The 18,178-nt window shown below is 40.8% G+C and overlaps 2 protein-coding genes across 4 annotated transcripts in view; one reads left to right on the top strand and one right to left on the bottom strand.

Annotated features, from left to right (window-relative positions):
- The first annotated feature begins 618 nt into the window (after window positions 1–618).
- On the top strand, window positions 619–10,183 carry PDZK1 (PDZ domain containing 1). The gene is made up of 9 exons (XM_052703706.1): window positions 619–734; window positions 3,031–3,242; window positions 3,501–3,750; window positions 4,720–4,856; window positions 6,136–6,331; window positions 6,550–6,746; window positions 7,211–7,405; window positions 8,045–8,344; window positions 9,311–10,183. Exons 2-9 carry the CDS (start codon window positions 3,033–3,035, stop codon window positions 9,386–9,388), a joined length of 1,563 nt encoding a protein of 520 aa, XP_052559666.1. The 5' UTR covers window positions 619–734; window positions 3,031–3,032; the 3' UTR covers window positions 9,389–10,183.
- A 498-nt stretch (window positions 10,184–10,681) lies between these two features.
- The window catches only part of GPR89B (G protein-coupled receptor 89B), a 168,469-nt gene continuing 160,972 nt past the window's right edge, over window positions 10,682–18,178 (bottom strand). For all 3 annotated transcript variants that reach the window (XM_052703736.1, XM_052703717.1, XM_052703726.1), the window contains exons 8-14: window positions 15,907–16,016; window positions 13,875–13,963; window positions 13,053–13,145; window positions 12,623–12,718; window positions 12,134–12,223; window positions 11,461–11,526; window positions 10,682–11,306 (exon numbers count right to left, since the gene is read on the bottom strand). In XM_052703736.1, coding sequence (XP_052559696.1) covers window positions 11,100–11,306; window positions 11,461–11,526; window positions 12,134–12,223; window positions 12,623–12,718; window positions 13,053–13,145; window positions 13,875–13,963; window positions 15,907–16,016 — 751 coding nt within the window. In that variant the 3' untranslated portion in view covers window positions 10,682–11,099. The remainder of the gene's footprint in view (window positions 11,307–11,460; window positions 11,527–12,133; window positions 12,224–12,622; window positions 12,719–13,052; window positions 13,146–13,874; window positions 13,964–15,906; window positions 16,017–18,178) is intronic.

Below are 18,178 nucleotides of genomic sequence, written 5' to 3'. Positions count from 1 at the left end.
TAATCCAAACTGTCTTTCCCAACCACTTTCCTACATATGCTGTAGGGACTTTGTTTGTTCTCACTGATTGTAATGAATGTTTCACATCCACAGGTGGCCTGTGGGATGTTCTCAATAGTCAGGTCTACTCCTCAATCACAACCACTCTGTACATCGCATCTCTCAGAATTACTGTCATTATTTCAGATTCCTCACACTTTTACATGCCGTTTTCTTCCTTTGTCCAGCTGAGGAAGGGAACAAGAGAGTAGACAGGTGGGCATTTGACTGCTTGCCAAGATTAATCCATCACAGCCCCTATGTTTGGCACACTACATGGAGAGCACAACTTTGAATTGGGAACTTCTCAATCTGCAATTAAACACTAGCTAGCCATGGTCAATACATGACAATCCTAACTTGCTCCTTTATGACACTTCTTATAGCTGGAGAAGATTTTTGCACAGAGTAAAGATCAGGCTTGCCTTAGATCACCTCCTTCACTGAGCTTTTGAGTATCATTATCAGCAGAACAGAATTCAAAGCTGCTGAGAAATACATGTGATTTGCACTTCTGCAGGCAAGGACAAGGCAGCTTATCAAGGCATTGAGCATATTCAAGTGAAACTTGGTTAAATAAATCATCTTTTAAATCAACCTTTGCCCAATCAAAGTCCAGTCGTACCTATAGGTACTGCTACAGGAGGGACAGCAAGAGAGGATTCCTGCAAAGGCTGCTTCACAAAGATATACAGGTAAGTTGCTCCTTTATTTTCTTTTGCTATATAAAACTCTGTTTTATGAGCCTGATAATCTTGCATGTAAAGCTTTCATGAAGTGAAAAGTTGTTTGCAGCCCAATATAATCTTCCCTCCTCTTCTACATAAGAAGAGGTAACCTCTTCTGTAAAAGCTTACTGTTCCTTCAGCTTTGTGTAAACTTCAGGAATTAACCAGATTTTCCAGTGTTTGTCAAGAACAGCTACTCTGAGTTGTGGTTGAGATGAGTACAATGTCCAAACAGTAGTGCAGGACATCCCTACGTGAAGTTATTCTTCATGCCACTATGCACAGACTCCACAAACTACTAAGTACCTCACCAAAGGGAGGAAGAAAATCACAGTCCACAGCCTGCTTATCCACGCATGCTGAAATGCTCCATATTCTCCAGCTTCAACGGCATCCCTGTAAGCTCCTCTCTCCTCACCCATACTTTTCTATATGCTGACCAACTAACCCTAACAACACAATTTCAGCTTCCATAACAAATACTCTATATTTGCATGGGTAGCCAGATGTACTTCAGCAGTAGGCTGCTATCAAGATCACAGAGAGGTTTCGCTGCTAGCTGCTTCTAAAAACAAGCAAAAGAAATGAAAAGGCCAGTTTTCACATGCATTAGTTATGTGAGTGATACATAGAAATGGAAAAAAGGAAGAACCGTAAGGCGTTCACGCAGACAGATGAAATTTCTTAGCATTTATTAGGCTGAGATTAATGGCTAACCTCCGAAACAGGTATTTGGTCTTTTCACAAACTTCTATTGGGAGTGAGGAAAAAAATCTATCCAGTAAGAAACACATCAGATGTGCTAATTAGCTGGATGGAGAAAGTTGTCTTCGTTAATCTTGTTCTTATGTCATCATGGATCTTGGGCAGGAGCCCCTAAGATAACAAGATAGTGAACTTTGGAATTGTTTCTTTATCACAACTACTGCTTACTTTCTGAACACAATGCCTCTCTTACTGATAATGAGCCACCCAATTCCATTGTATCATAAAAATATAGAATATTTTAGGTTGGAATGAACTTCTGGAGAACATCTGGTCCAACAGCTCATGTTAAACCAGGCCAGCTTAGATCAAGTTTCTCAGGGTTTCGTCCAGGTAAGCACCTCCAAGGATGGAGATTCCGCAGCTACTCTAGGCTCTTGTTGAAAGCACCAGAGATTAAAAAGCTGTCCTTACATCCCCCTAATTAGAATTCCCCTTGCTGTAACCTGTATCTGTTGCCTCTCATCAGTATTAACATCCAAGAATAATACGGACCTGTGTTTTCTACACCATCCAGTTAAGCACTTGAAAACACAAATAAGATCTTTCATTTCCCAAGATGGAACAAACCCAGCTCTCTCAGCCTCTCTTCGAACATGTTGCTCTCCAAAAACCTATCTCACCCCAGTGGACTAGCTTCAATACGACAGTGACATGGAAAGCTCAAAACAGAACTCACACATAACCTTACAAGTGCCAAACAGCAGGGAACAATCCCTTCATTGACTTGCTAGATACCTTCTGATATTGCCCACAATACAGTTGATTTTCATTGCAAAGCTACACCAACTCATGTTCAGTTTGTGCACTTGTGTGTTGTCCTGCAAAACTGTCTGTTGACCAGGCAGCAGCTGGCCTGTGCTGTCATGCATGGCCTAGATACAGATTTTTTCTACTTTTCTCTGTTAAATGTTTTGATGTTTCTGACAGCTCCTTTCTCCAGCCTGTCAATGTCCCTTTAAATAGTATCACTATCTGCCAGCCTATTGACTGCTCTCCTATGTTTGGTATTATCCATCAGTTTGTTGAGGATGTATTCTGCCTCACTGTCCATGACATAAATAAAGACTTTGAACATCAGTGTCAGTACCAACCCTAACCATTGTCACTAATAAGCAGCCAACGGCTGGATTAAGTACCACTGATAAAAACCCTGTGAACCTAACAGCTCAGCCACTCTTCTGCCTACCTAAAGAGTCTGCTTATCCAGTCCCTATGTCAACAAGTCATCTACACTTACTGTACAAGAGACCCTCTCAGAGGTATTGCAATACTTAAGGAGAACATCATTCATTGTTCTATGCCTGTCACAGGCATTCATCTTGGAGTTAGCAGGTAAAAAGGATTCATTTCATCTTCCTTTGCACAGCTGGATTTCCCAGGAAACCAAACCCTAAGGATTCTGAAGCAAACTGTCTCAGTATGTATTTACAGCAATTTTTACAGTATTTTTTTTTTTTTTTGAACTCACAATTACCTTTTCCATCCTGTTTTGTAGAGATGACTTCTGCTCTCCAGCCCCGAGAATGCAAAGTGACCAAAAAACCCAAGAAGAGCTATGGATTTTTCCTACGTGTGGAGAAGGACACAGCAGGACATCTCATCCGGAACGTGGAAAAGAACAGCCCTGCTGAAAAGGCTGGCTTGAAGGATGGAGACAGAGTCCTCAGGGTTAATGGTGTGTTTGTTGACAAGGAGGAACATACAAAGGTACAAACCTGTTTAGTCTGGGGTCCACATCACCTCCCTCCCATGATTGAGACCCACTGTCACTATTGGAATCTTTCTGTTCCATTTTTATGGCATCTTCCAAGAGCTGAATCAGCTGCTCTGCATATCTCTCTGCATCATTTATTATCCACCATAAGCAGAGGGATGTGACAACAAAACCAGTGAAGAGTGTAACCCTTCCGGGGGAAAGCTTTTAGGTCAATCACTCTGTTTGCCTTTTCACCTTGTCCATTACAGGTGGTGGAGATTGTAAAGAACAGTGGGAATTCTGTTGTATTTCTTGTTCTGGATGAAGCATCTTATAAAAATGCAGAAAAGGAGGGAGCAAATCTGGAAGAGCTGGGTCAAAAGGTATCAAAAGGAAAGAAGAAGCAGCAGTCCACACAGCCCATGGCCAATGGAGCAATCACTGCAGTTCCACAACCACGGCTCTGCTACTTAGTGAAGGAGGAAAAAGGGTATGGCTTCTCCCTGAAAACCACAGAAGGTGAGAGCCTGAGGAGGACAGATGGTATACATATGACAGCCACAGCTTGAGGGTGGGGGGGAAGGGTGCTCTTGCTAACAGAGGGGAAGTAAGAAGCAGCAAGATGGATTCAGACACATCTCCAGTCAATTTCTGTACAACATATGGTTTCCTGAGGACCATATTTCTAATGGGGCAGAAAAAATAAAAGCATAAAAAAAAAAAAAAAAAAAAAAGAAGCAGCCACCATAGCAGTGGTTCTCATTTACCAAAGCCACTTCCACAGCTGGTGCTTGAATACCAAATATATCCTCAACTGCTGCTTGAAGTCCATTTTATTCCTCCAAATCACTTAAAAACTAGAATACAAAGTTCTAGCCAGCTAGTCAGTAAAAAGACGACGACCAAATGCTTCTCCTGATTCATTTCATTTAGAAAGTAAGTAATTTTCAGTCTCTTTCACACCTGTCTTTCTTACAAGGCTAGTCAACAGAATAGGCAAACCTTCCAGAAATCATCAACCACGAACAGGATATTTCAGAATGCAGAATAACCAAAAGATCAAGCATCTTTCAAACACAGGAAATTCTGAAGCGTGTAAAACAGCACTAAAAACAGCTCATCTCTTAAAATGTAAAAAAAAAAAAAAAAAAAAAAAAAAAAAAAAAAGAAAAGAAAAAAAGTCCCTTTCAGCCATCTTCATCAGCTCTTTTGTCACTCTTGGTAGAGAAATAAGAGTTTTAGTTGTAGTGGAAAAAAAAAACAAAAACCAAACCACCTCCCTTCCCCACAGTACTGATATTTCCTGAGCAGAATAAGAGAAGTAAGAGACAGAGGCGTGTCTACATTGAAGATTTGTGGTGCCACTATAATATGCGCATAAGAAGAGACTAAGAGCATCTAAGGACATCGGTGCTGAATCTTCTTAGCCATCAAACGCAAGCATGTTTCAGTGAATTACTCTGTGTAATGGGTTACCATCTATTTCAGGTCAGAAGGGGTTGTTCATAGTAGATCTGGCACCACAAGGAGCAGCTGCAAAGGCGGGTGTCCAAAATAAAGATCGCCTGATTGAAATCAATGGAAAAAATGTGGAAAATGACACACATGAGGAGGTGGTGGAAAAGGTATTTGTGTACTGATAAATCTTCTGTTCTGGCCCATTTTCACAGCAACTTGTCAGGCTTACTGAAGAGGAAGGTCTGGCTAGTTTGAATGCTTCACAGCAAATCTTGGAAGCTACTGTTTATACTTTACCAACTCAGTAGAGTACCCTTCTGCTTTGGCTTTGTTGTCATATGCTCTCTTGACCTGACTCTGAATGAACACTGCCATCAAAACAGGCCAAAGAATTCTAAATATGAGAATTATAGGAGTGCCAGAAACCATAGTAAATAAAACACGCTCTGTTCCTAGAAATCCTGGAAATACTCCTAATAGTAAGAGAGAGGGCAAGCAACTAAATACAAGTTTTAGGAAAGGAAGAGGAATAACTCTCTGATGATGTAGACAGCACGGAACAGGGTGAATTCATGATTTTAGACAGCAGTTCCTTTTTTCTGCTAAGAAGCCCAAGATTAATGAAAATTAAACTGCAAGTAATTTTGCTGCCTAGCCTCAGCTGCAAAGAACATTGCTAATGAGACTTCCAGTTCTCCACTAACAGCACTGCTAAACCGCAGCCGGAGCTGAAGAGATTTCAGAGGGCTGGTCATGCTCTGGCATTCCAGCAACACATTGAGTGCAGGCTTCTAGCTGCAGAGCTATGCAACACCTTTGCTTTTTGGGGCTGCAAACCATCAGCTGCAGTGATGTTCGTTATGAGTGAAAAGGGCACCCATTGAACTAGAAAGCAGTTGGAGAAAGACAGAATTAAATGGAAAGTTTGAACAGACCAAAAATCTTCAGTCAGTCATGCAGGGACATTGAAGCGGGCCAAGAGCGTGACAGAAATTTAACACTAGGGCAAAGATAAGTTATCTGCTTGTTGCTGCTATGATCCAAAATAGTGATAGAGATGGCACGATATGTCTGCCTTACAGAGTTTCAGGTTTAGATGAGAGTCAGGCACAATCTACTGAAGCTTACTGGATTTCACTGCCACTGCATGCCAACCCCTTATAGCTGTTAGGTAGCTCAATTCTACAGCTAGTTATTCAGAGACCAGGAAAACAGTAAGAAATACAGAACATTTCCTCATATTTATGCAAGATTTTGTGTCTCTGAAATCTTGACATGGTCCAAATTATTAACAAAAAAAAGAAAAAAACTAAAATAGTGTCACCCAGATCTTCCAGCTGATGCAGCAGCACTCCCCACCACTGGTGTATCAGTAAGCCAGTTACTGACGTAACTACAATTGTTTTTGAAGGGGTCATATCTGTGACTGTACATGTACTAATGCAGGTAAAGAAGTCTGGAAATCACATTATGCTTCTACTTTCAAATGAAGAAACGGACCACTATTATACAAGCCAGAAGATGGTGCTGAGCAAAGAGAATGCCAACCTAAAACTCCTTCCTCTTAAACCAAAACTTATCGAGCTTCAGAAAGGAAAAGATGGTTATGGCTTTTATCTACGGATGGAACAAAACACTGGTGGTAAGAACCAAGCCAACACACATGACATTTGCAATAGTTTATTCCACTACTCCTACAGTCTGCAGACTCATTCTCTTCATCTGGCTTCTTAACAAGTCTGTATCAGGGAAACTGCCTCAACCTCAAGTGCAATTTCAAAGACAGCTTTTACAGCAGAACATGATTACACTTACCAAACAGTCCTTCACATCCATCTTCTTTTCCCCTTTTTATCTTAGATCATGTAATCAGAGATGTTGATCCCAAGAGCCCAGCAGCCAAGGCAGGTCTCAAAGATGATGATATCCTGGTAGCTGTCAATGGCGAGCGAGTGGATGCACTGGATCATGAAAGTGTAGTGGGAAAGATTAAGCAGTCTGAAGAAAAAACCACATTGTTGGTAGTGGATAAGGAGACTGATGCCATGTATAAACTGGTAAGTAAATGCAAGCTAGAGCTAAAGATCATTAATAAGACACAGAAGCAGCAACAAATCAGTCTGTCAGAGCAGTTTATCTTACAGCAAGGGTCTAAGATGCGTCCAGATTTCAGCAACACTCCTTGTACTTGAGTACCAAATCACTAAACATCTACATTTTTGGCCTCTTCCATGTTTTTAGAGGCACTGTTGGAACCATCCCATGTTTGAAAGCACCCCAAGGCTGGAATAAGACAACAAAATCAGAATTAAATTATTGTGTAATCTCTTGTGAGCAATACAAACCTTATCACGTGGATCAACATTGTAGCTTTCCACTTAACCAGACATTAACAGCAAAGAGTAGCTTGTTGCAACTCGTATCTGAACCATTAGGTTTCAAGCAAAACATATTTAGCAAGAAACCTACAGATTTCACAGCAGGTTTCATATCAAAGTTCTCTTTGTCACTGTTTTTTCAGGCTCAAATTTCCCCCTATTCATATTACTACAAACTACAAAACCCAGCTCCAGCAAAAGCAGAGGAAAGAGTTGAGCTGCACACTGAACAGAAAGTGAACCACAAGCCAAGAATCTGCAAGATGGTAAAAGGGCCAAGTGGATTTGGCTTCAATTTAAACATGGTCAAGAACAAACCTGGACTATTTATTAATGAGGTACTAATGTAAGATAATCAACAATGAAAAGCTTGCGTAGTACGTTGGGCAGCCCTCTCCCTTCCACCCTGTAAATGCACTCAAGAAAAAGCACAAGACAAAACTCTTCTCCAGCTCTCTTAGATAAGTTATAATTGTTAAAAGTCAGACTGATATTATAGGACCAATATTAAAATAAACACCAGAAAACCTCATTGCTTTTATTCCACTAGATATCTAAAAGGAAAGGAAATCCAAGTTTTGTTTCATTTCTTGCTTTTATTTACAAGGCTGGAATGCAAAAAAATTGTATTTAAAATACAGATTTTTGAACTATAGAATACCCTGGAAATGTAAGAGAACTTTCCCTTCCACTTCTCAGAATTTCTGCAGCTGGCAAGAGTGAATCTTCTGTTATCACAAATTACATCTGTGCCTTTTGTTTTCTGGAAGGGAGGAGTTTCACACATCACTAAAGAATATGTCAATGTAGTCAAGTTAAGTTTAAGTTACACCATTCTAGGCCTATTGTCTCTTTCAATTCAGTTCTGCCCCCAAAATCTCCCTGCCACACTTATTTTGACAGCTTAGTGAACCATCAGTTGCTAATGCATCTTTTCAACGTTATGCTAACGTCACCCTTTGAACTTGCCTTTGCAGGTACAAAGACACGGACCAGCTGATGTAGCAGGCGTAGAAAATAATGATGTTTTGGTGGAAGTGAATGGGGTGAATGTGATGAATGAGCCTTATGACAACGTTGTGGCAAGAATCAAAGAGAGTGGTGATAAAGTAACACTACTGGTGTGCAGTAAAGATGCTTACAAATACTTCCAGGACCAGAACATTCCCATCACAGTCGCTATGGCAGATCCAGCCCAAGACACTTCTGAACCTCCTGCTTATACAGAAACCTCAGCAGCAGAGTCAGAGAGAACCTCGCCTGAACCAAGAGAAAGGGTAAGTATTACTGTATTAAACAAATGCCAAGGGATCACGGAGGAGATGCTGAAAGAACTTCCTATAACTGCTGTGTATAACTGAGCTAGGATCCTCAATTTTTACAAGTCAGTCCAAGTTATCAAGAGGGAAGCTGTGATATGATTACTGTAAACAACTCTTTCCTTCCCCAGGCGTAATGCAGGTGAATATCTCTCATGCACAATTAAATTACAGAAAGAATGCACACACAAGAGACTTTATGGAACAAGACAATCTACACACTGCAACCCTCAAGGAGGCAATACAGTCCTTGAAGTGCAAAAAAAAAAGTCCTTAAATACACAAAAAAGCATAGCCTGCTTTTGGAGAAATTAGGTGAAATATTTGAAAATAGATTTTTTTTTTTTTTTTAGAAGAAAGAGCAATCAACAGATTATGATGACATTTTGAAAGAAATGCACAGATTTAAGTAATTTTGCTCACATTATACTGGCAAAAAGAATCTGAAGTATGACAGAACTCAGAAGAGCAACAAAATAATTCTTCTTGAAACAGTAATTTTGAACCTTCTTTGTGGTCAGCCTTAAGTACTGAAATGCTTCCTTTTGATCATGCAAGAGAGACAGACAAGGATAAGACCAATACCGCCTCCTATCTTCCTACCTATTTTTCCATGACCCTTGACTGCAAATATCCAGCTGCCAGGTTTTTCATAAATTCTGTCAGAAGATTAGCATTACTTCAGTATGCAAGTTCACCAGATACAGGAATTAAACAACAGGAAACTTCTATTAAACATATTTGTCTCTAAAACATAGCTAACGAGAAAGCACTTCAGTGACAAAAGTCACATTTACTGGCTCATTATGCCATCCAAACAAGTATATCATTAGTGCAGATTAAAACAGGAGTCCTTCATAACACTGCAAACCAGCATGTTTACAAACTAAAAATAACCAGAACGTATTTGTTACTCCTCCACAGGCAAGCTCATCTTCCTCTTCACAATCAGCTGCCTCAGCAGGAGCAGACAGCAACAGCAGCGATGACACAAGGCTCTGAGGAGACTGACTATGCTGAGAACAAAAAAGAAATCCTCCAAATTCTTTCTTCAATCACACTTTGCTACTGCAACTTCAGAGTTTGACTATCCATACGAGTACCAGACCTGTAAGGGACCGTTCTGCCTTGCTAAAATGCCACTGCCTGAAATAAGCACTTTAGCGTATCCTGCAGTCCCTTAACACGCTGCAATTGTACTTCATTCACTGCACAAGTCTTTCTGTCTTGTAAAATGGGGAGTAAGCCACTTACTACTGTAAAGGCTTTAATAATTAGAAGTACACAGTTAAGTATACTGCAGCACAGGGAGGAAACAGTTCATAAATTCCTAAGTATCTGAGCCTTTTAAGAATGAGCGTTTAATAAAGACCAACTGATTTCTCACCATCTCCCAGGAGAGACAGTTCTCCTAATCCAATCCCATTAACACAATCCTGGAGGTGACGATCTGTGCTGTATTTATGGCAGTGCAATCGCTATGGTATGTCATGAATTAATATACTCTGTGCAATACACTCCTTTCTTCCACTAACACTGCAGAAATTTCTTTCAAACATTAAGTTAACCTCATAATTCATAACTCAAAACCTAAAACCTTTAAGCACTGTTCTCTCTCCTCTCCTCCTGAATTTGCAGATCATAGTGGTTAAAAGTGTAATTCAGTCGTGCCGGTTTGTCTAATTCCAAGTCAACACCACACAGTCTTGGATGTTATATAAATGGCTCTGCAATATTGCTATTGTATGCTTTTTGTCTCCTTCCTGTACACCAAAGACAATACAGAATGAAATTGTTTTCAGTGGTTATTTTTTCCCCAGGTCCTAGCCTTACCACCTATGATTTATGTTCCAAAGCGATTTTGTAACAAACAAAGCCTGGGAGTGTGTCTATGGGAAGCTACAAGTTCAAGTCACATGAATAAAATTTACTTTTATGCCTTGAATGACATCAGAAAGGGGAAACAGGCTACTGTAGAAGAATATACAGGTTGAGGGGAACACCAGATTTATAGCATATAAGGTCAATACATTTATAACACGTAAGGTAAACAAGGCATAACTGTTATCTTTGACTTCATGCTGAACTCTGGCAAACAGGAATCCAAAACCTCAGTTCTGTTTACGAAACAAAGTTGAGGTTCAGCAAGAGAGCTAAGCTCCAGCTCAAAAGGACAGCACGTACTAGTGATATCCTCTCAACTTCACTCTATTTCACTTCTGCCAGGTAGTAAATTCCAGCTCACTTGCAAACAAATATTTTGAGCTGACAAAAAAAACAACTGTGATGCTTGCATGAGGTATTACAAAAGCTTATTTAATTCCACAGACTTCCATATTCAGCTCCAAAATTACCATTCTCTGAATCTCAATTATGAGTTGCTTTTTAAAAGAAAAATCACATTTGCTTGATGCCTTCTCTGAAGACATTCTTCCAAACACAAGATACCTTACCTCAGACAGCCTACAGCCCCTTAGATACTGGTGTACCATAAATTCCCTTTATTCCTTGGCAATGTGTGCATTCCCTTTCCCTCAAGCTGTAGCACCTTAAAACGAGCCACAGAGCTTGACTGAAGACATGGAAGTTCAAAGAGCCAGTGACATTGCTTGAACACACAGAACTGTCCTGGCTCTCCAAGTTTTGCAGTCCACAGGAGTTGCAACAGTCCAGCAGAAAGGAGATGGGAGCAGTGTGTGTCTGCAGTCCTTATTTAGAGGGTCATATGCTTTTCTGGAGCTTGCTTATGTGCTAAGTACAGAAAGAGGATGCTGGATAGTGCACTAACTAGAAATATCACATCAAACCAACGATGATAGAAGTTGAACTGAAGCTCTCCCAGGACTTCTGTTATAATAGTGCGGTACTCTAGAGGCATGCTCATTCGAATCAGGAGCACCGACGACACAAAGTACATACCCTGTAAAAAGAGAAAGTAGCAGTTGTTTTAAAATTGGCTTTGTGGCTATCATAGGCCAGCACACAAGGACTTTGTTATCTTCGTTTGTATGCAAAAACAAATATGTATGTATGCACAAATGCATACAGGTGTGCCCATGGTTCTGCATACTCACCATGATCTGTGCTAGAAGCAGAACAATGACATTGGAGGACTTGCTGCTGGAAATGGCATAGAAGAACTAGAAAGAAAAAACACACTGGAAATAAGCTGGAACAACGATGCCTTAGGACATCATGAAAGGAACATGCCATTCAATTCTCTTTCACATGAAAAGCATGTTTTTTTTCAGAGAGACGCATGTACCCTACTTTTAGAAACACGAATCTCTTAAGACAGTGGCAGGCACCAACTGGTAAAAGTCATGTATTAATATTTAAGAGTGGGTACTAAAACCCAGGTCAACACAAAGAGTCACATGTCTCTTGAGTTAATACCTTTCCAGCTCTACAAAAAGAACTAGCAGTTCAAATGAGGCAATCTAAATTCTTTTAATCATCATCTCATGAACCCTTGCTAATATGCTGGCTACAGCATCATTCTGAAGCCATGCTTACACTTAACGTCTCATTGAGCATCCACACCTCTTCCTGAGAATAACAGTAATAGAAACTGAGTGGGGAGAATATATTTTTCCTCTCTTCCTCCTCTACAAGGATTTAAATTCAGAGAATAAAAACACAAATGTGTACTGATAGTTTATACAGTATATGTTCTGTTTGAATTTAAAGATCTAGTAACATGATTTTTTATGAGGAAAGCTGTAAGACACTACTAGCCAAACATACCTTTGTAAGTGTAATTAACAGGCCTCTGATAGAGGTGACAATAATTATTCCAACAAGAATAAAGGAAATGTGCTGAGACCAGAATTTCACCTGTATCAACAAGAGGAATACAGTTAATTCTCTAACTCCATTTTTGCTACATCGTATAGCTGCTAATTCTTTAGGATCTTTGTACTTCCTAGCTGCACAATATCCACTGTAAACAGGTTTACATTACAAAGATAATTGTGAAAATACCTGTTAATTCATTTCATTACATACACAAGTAAAAAGATACAACTTACATCAATCATCTCTCTGGAGATGAAAAATTATAAAAGTGCAAATAACAGAATACTTGTTTCAAAGCTCTACTTCCTTTTCTCTTTAGTAAGTCAGAAGTCACAGATGCATTCCCAGGGTTCTATCACTTCCACGTTATGAGTATTATGCGATTGCTTTTGTGGGGTAGGAATTACTGAAAATGCTGTAAGAATTAATAAATCTCACATCAAACTGGATTCCCAAATAATTCACAGTGATCTCAATTCCTCTTGTGACTGGATCCGTCTTCCCCACACGGTCAAACACAATATTGATGGTCGCCTGCAAGGCAGAGATGGATTTACAATCAAAGAGAATAAAAAGAACACCTCACTGCTACACATGAGATTCTTGTTTGCATATCCAAGGTTGGGGGAGCAGCTGGATTGCCTAAGAAGGTGTAAAAACACATATATTAGAAATGCTTACCTAAATTTTTGTAAAAAGAGAGATGCAGAGCTTTATTCCAGACAAATACCATTTTCATTCAGAATTTCCAGAAGCAAGATTATAAAGAGACTAGGGCCTTACTTAATACACTGCACCTACAGCATAATCTGTGCAGGTAGTGACATTTGCTTATGTGCACATAAAACAGAACAAAATATTTACATACCATGAAGATTTTCCAGACACAATAGATGGAGAAAAAGTAACCCAAAAAATTGAAGTATTTTCCCTGGAAAGTTTTGGAGTACTCTATTCTTTCCTGGAGATAAAAAAAAAAAAAAAAAAAAAAATCCGAGAGGGGGGAGGAGAATACATACAAAAAATTCATTGCCACGATAACAACACAAGCCATACATTTTAATGGTGCACCAAGAGCAGAAATCACAGCTTTATCCTACAACTCTTCTAATTCAGAGGCTTCTGAACAGCTCTAGGAACCTGTAGTATGTTCCAGCACATACCTAAACAGGAAGTAACTCGCCCTGTAGACCCCAAACTAAAGAATCATAGAATCATCACAGAACCTCAGAATGGCTCAGGTTGGAAGAGACCTCAAAGACCATCTAGTTCCTCCTTGCCATGGGCAAGGTTGCCAACCATAAGCACTAGATGAGGCTGCCCAATGCCCCAACAAATCTGGCCTTGAATGCCTCCAGGGATGAAGCATCCACAGCATCTCTGAGCAACTTGCTCCAGCAACTCACTTCTCTCTGAAAAATTTTCTCCTGACATCTAATCTAAATCTTCCCTCTTTTAGTTTAAGACCAGGCCCTTGTCCTGTCACTGTCTACCCACCTAAAAAGTTGATTTTCCTCCTGTTTATAAGCAGTCTTAAGTTCTGGAAGGCCACAACAGATTCTCACTCCACCACATCACATCACATTTCAACATTTATCTGCTAAACAGCTTTCAATTTCTGGTAACATACGCTCTCATTCAATCTACTTTAGCCCCCAACACATACCTGGGCAGTTATTTTGTTTCATACCTTTGTCGCATGCAGGTCAGCAGTTTCAAGAAAAAGTTGGCGGCTCAGTTCTTCTAGAGCATCCACTTCTTGCTGGATAAGAGACAGATCTGGCAAACCAGCATAGTCAAGGCTAGAGTACACCACAAATTCTTAATTAAAAAGAAAATATTCCCCACCTTCGCCTCAAGGGCCACATCTAATTGTTTGACCACTTTTTTAATCCAGATCAGTTTACTGATACTGTCGTAGTGCTCTTGTAAATAATGCACCCAAAGACATCTCAAGGGTACCTGTGTTGCACAGTACTCCATTTTAAGAAGGCAGGTAGTACTCTTCTGCCTAGGTAACACATTGCAGAACCAGAGCTCTCAAAGACTGCTTCTCCACTTCAATAAGCATCCCCTATCATCAGAGTGCACAGCATTTCACACTCCCATCACCTTCACAAACAAAACCGCTGAGTAACCGCCCCAGGAGATTAGTGATTATTGTGAAGAGTCTCATCAAATAGCCAAATTCTCATTTTAACAGCCATTGGAAAAGGACAGGAAGAAGACTCCTTGGCCTTAAGCAAACTGCACATTTTAGGTGCTCTGACAAATTCTTGGAAGGCAATGGCAAGGTAGGGAAATACAGACCCTTATAACTGTCCACATATTCCTTCCATCCTTATTGCATATGCACAATAACATTTATTCACATGTTCCTATCCATTTTTTGTCACATTGCTAGAGCAACAGCAGTGAACCTACACCATGAGAATAATTCAATTGTTCCACAGGTTGCTTCTTCCTCTGCAGAGAGGGACCTGGGGGTCCTGGTGGACGACAGGCTGGCCATGAGCTAGCAGTGTGCGCTGGTGGGCAAAAAGAGAAACGGCATCCTGAGAGGCATTAAAAAAAAGCACGGTCAGCAGGTCAAGGGAGGAGGTCCTCCCCATCTACTCTGTCCTGGTGAGGCCTCCCCTGGAGTACTCTCCCCCAGAGTACTGTGTTCGGTTCTGGGCTCCCCAATACAAAAAAAAGGCAGGGATCTCCTGGAAAGAGTCCAGCAGAGGGCCATGAAGATGACAAAGAGCCTGGAGCATCTCTCTTATGAAGAAAGGCTGAGCGACCTGGGTCTGTTCAGCCTTGAGAAAAGAAGACTCAGAAGGGATCTGATCAATATCTATAAATACCTAAGGTGTGGGAGGCAAAGGGATGAGGCCAGACTCTTTTCAGCAGTGAATGGCAACAGGACAAGGGGAAATGGCCACAAACTGAAGCACAGGAAGTTCAACACAAATGTGCTCAAGAACTTCTTCATAGTAAGGGTGACAGAGCAGTGGAACAGGTTGCCCAGATGTTGTGGAGTCTCCTTTCTGGAGATGTTCAAGACCCACCTGGACACCTACCTGTGCAACCTGGTGTAGGGAGCCTTCTTTGGTAAGTGGGTTGGACAAGATAGTCTCTAGTGATCCCTTTCAGCCCCTACAATTCTGTGACTCTGTGATTCCTGCCTTTCTTCTCACTTTCCAACTCAGCCAAAAAGGCAGCTATAAGGGAAGACAACTGTTCCAGCACCTCAAACAGAGCTGTTGTTTTGCTCAAGCATGTCACAACTTCTCCACTCTGGAAAAGTGTATTTCGAGTAATGAAATAAAACATGTATGCAGGTAAGTCAGTGAGCCAAGGATACATCAGAATAGAAAGCTGCCTCCAGCTTCAGTGTTGTGACAGGGCAGACATCTGCAAAGTGACACAGAAAGTGCATACATCTGTCCTGCAACCTGCTGTACACCTCAACTGTGATGATGTAACAGCACACGTACATAGCATGGCTGCAACATATGACTCCTGAGTGTCTACATAAAACCATGAGTCCAATCCCTAGGTAAAAGTTAATACAGTACAGCGCTAGACAGCAAACCTCCCAGAAGACATGAAGTCTTTTGCCCAGGCTTCTGGAATGTATTACAACACAGGTGCTTCACAACTGGCACACCTAACACTCTTCCTTTCAAAAGAAAGCTGGTGTCACCTCCAGCTGCCAGCATGTAGATGAAGGATACTTTCACTGCCTGCAACAGACGTCGTAACACTTTTTATCATTCCCCAGAAGCCAGTGGGTTTGTTGTGCACTTCCCCTCTCTGGAACATTGTCCTGTGAGCCACTGCTATTCTGAAAAAGCAGAAAACACAAGTTTTCAGGAGTAAAGTCTTTTTAGAATAAAGCAAAACAAAAAACAAAAACAAACTCAAACCCAATAACCAAAAAACAGTTCCTCAGAAAAGACGATTAAACTAAATTCACTGCCAACAGATGCCCCCTTTTTATTTCCCTAAGCACTAATCCTGCTTCATAACATTATCTTGATTAGCTCTGGAATAGAGCCCAGATCTAATCAAGCAAGATTCAATGAGACACTTCCTAAGACTTCTATTTGGAATTCTGCTTCAATCCTTAGAGGGATTTAAATCCTATTAAAAATAAATATTCAAATGGCTTTCTCAGTCACGTGATTAGCTACTTTCATCACACACACAAGACTGTTTGCTATCTCCGATTCAGGAACTGGAAGAACTTTTCATGCCCCTTTCTCTCCTTGGACACCTCTTTATCACTGCACATTCCGCTTCCTGCACAGAAGTGTGAGCGCTGTGTGGTATGCAGCAGCTCTCTCACACGCTGTCACTCACTTCTAGGCTGCATGACAAGCTCTTATGAAGCAGAAACACATAAATCCATTATTGGACTGAACCACTGGACACATCCGGCAATCTAAACATGACTCCTAAAACTCACCCAATACTACAGCAGCAGCTGCATACTGTCCCTCACACCCCCACGTGCACTGCAGCATAATCCCTGCAAGCACTGCTGGCTTCTGGCCTCATTACCTCACATGTCTCTCCATTGAAATTTGTGAGCCAGTTATCCACTCTAAGCTGAAAACTATTCATAGTATCGTCAAGGCAATCCATGATTTGACAGAGTTCAGGTCCTTTTTTGTAGCTGCAGCCAGCACTGCTACATTTGGCACTGAGCCCTCTTCAAAGTTGCTGATAAGCAGTGTAATAAAAAACAATAACAACATAATAATATAATAAATCACACAATAGAAGTAATACCCTTGGGGCTCAGGTCTCCCCTGAGCCTCCTCTTCTCCAGACTGAGCAACCCCAGTTCCCTCAGTCACTCCTCATAAGGCCTGTGCTCCAGACCCCTCACCAGCTTAGTTGCCTTTCTCTGGGCATGCTCCAGGCTTCCAAGTCCTTCTTACTGTGAGGGGCTCAAAATATCTGCAAGGATGACTATGAAGAACCTGTCAACCTTAAGTGGCAAATTTCCTTAACGCATTGAGCACGCTCAGAAAGGACAGAATAATTCCTGTGCAAAAAGCATTAGCAAAAACAACTTCCAACAGCTGTCTCCAAGAAATGCTAGTCAGTTACAAGTCCCAGACATCCATACTTTTAACCCAACGTTACCTTCCCTGAGATGAGAGCTCCAAACACACTGCACTAAACAAAAGGGCAGACTGAAAAGCTGTACTCCACAGTAATCTTTCAACTCAATGCCAGCATGTTAATATCCTCTCTGTCAATCATACAGCCAACTAAACCTCTCTGATTAAATACACCTTCTCACTAAACTACCACAAAAACACCATTTCTCACTAAATCACAAATACTGAGTTAACATTTGTCCACCACTTAACATTTTTAAAGGGGAAGAAAGAAGACAGGCTTTCACACACTTTCACACACTCAGCAGATCAGTTCACTGATCAGCAGATATGCATGCTGGTGCCTAATTCAGCAAGACTATCCTACATTGTAATACATGAAGAGGTTCCATTAAAACATTAGTGCACCTGAAGTAAAGTTTTGAGGGTTTCTGCAAGGGTTCTACACCAGACAGACCTCTGAAGTGGCATGGGTGATTGCATTTACTCTTTATAACTGGCAAGGCATGAAATATGCAATTTGTAAGAGCACACAAAAATCCTTTCAGTGTAAATGCAATGACACCGTTTCCTGAAAGTCACTTTTTCACCTGGGGGACATGAAATAAGCTAAATCAACAAAGGCAGAATTCGGATGTCATGTTTATGTTACCCTCTGGTGTCACACTACGCTACCACCATATTAGCAGTGTTCCACAACTCCACTATACCTTTATCAATATTCTTGCAAATGGCAAAGTTTACACAGCTGTATTCACATCAGCTCACTAGCTTACTTCAGTTTTGACCAGGAAACACCAGATCCACAGAGCAGGAAAGACCTCAGTATGTATGAATTCAACCGCTGTACCAAAACTGCCAATAAGAGAGTTAA

Source organism: Tympanuchus pallidicinctus, unplaced genomic scaffold, assembly GCF_026119805.1.
Source record: "Tympanuchus pallidicinctus isolate F22 unplaced genomic scaffold, pur_lepc_1.0 scaffold10, whole genome shotgun sequence".
NCBI classification, from domain to species: domain Eukaryota; kingdom Metazoa; phylum Chordata; class Aves; order Galliformes; family Phasianidae; genus Tympanuchus; species Tympanuchus pallidicinctus.
This window is presented reverse-complemented; position numbering and strand designations above follow the sequence as displayed.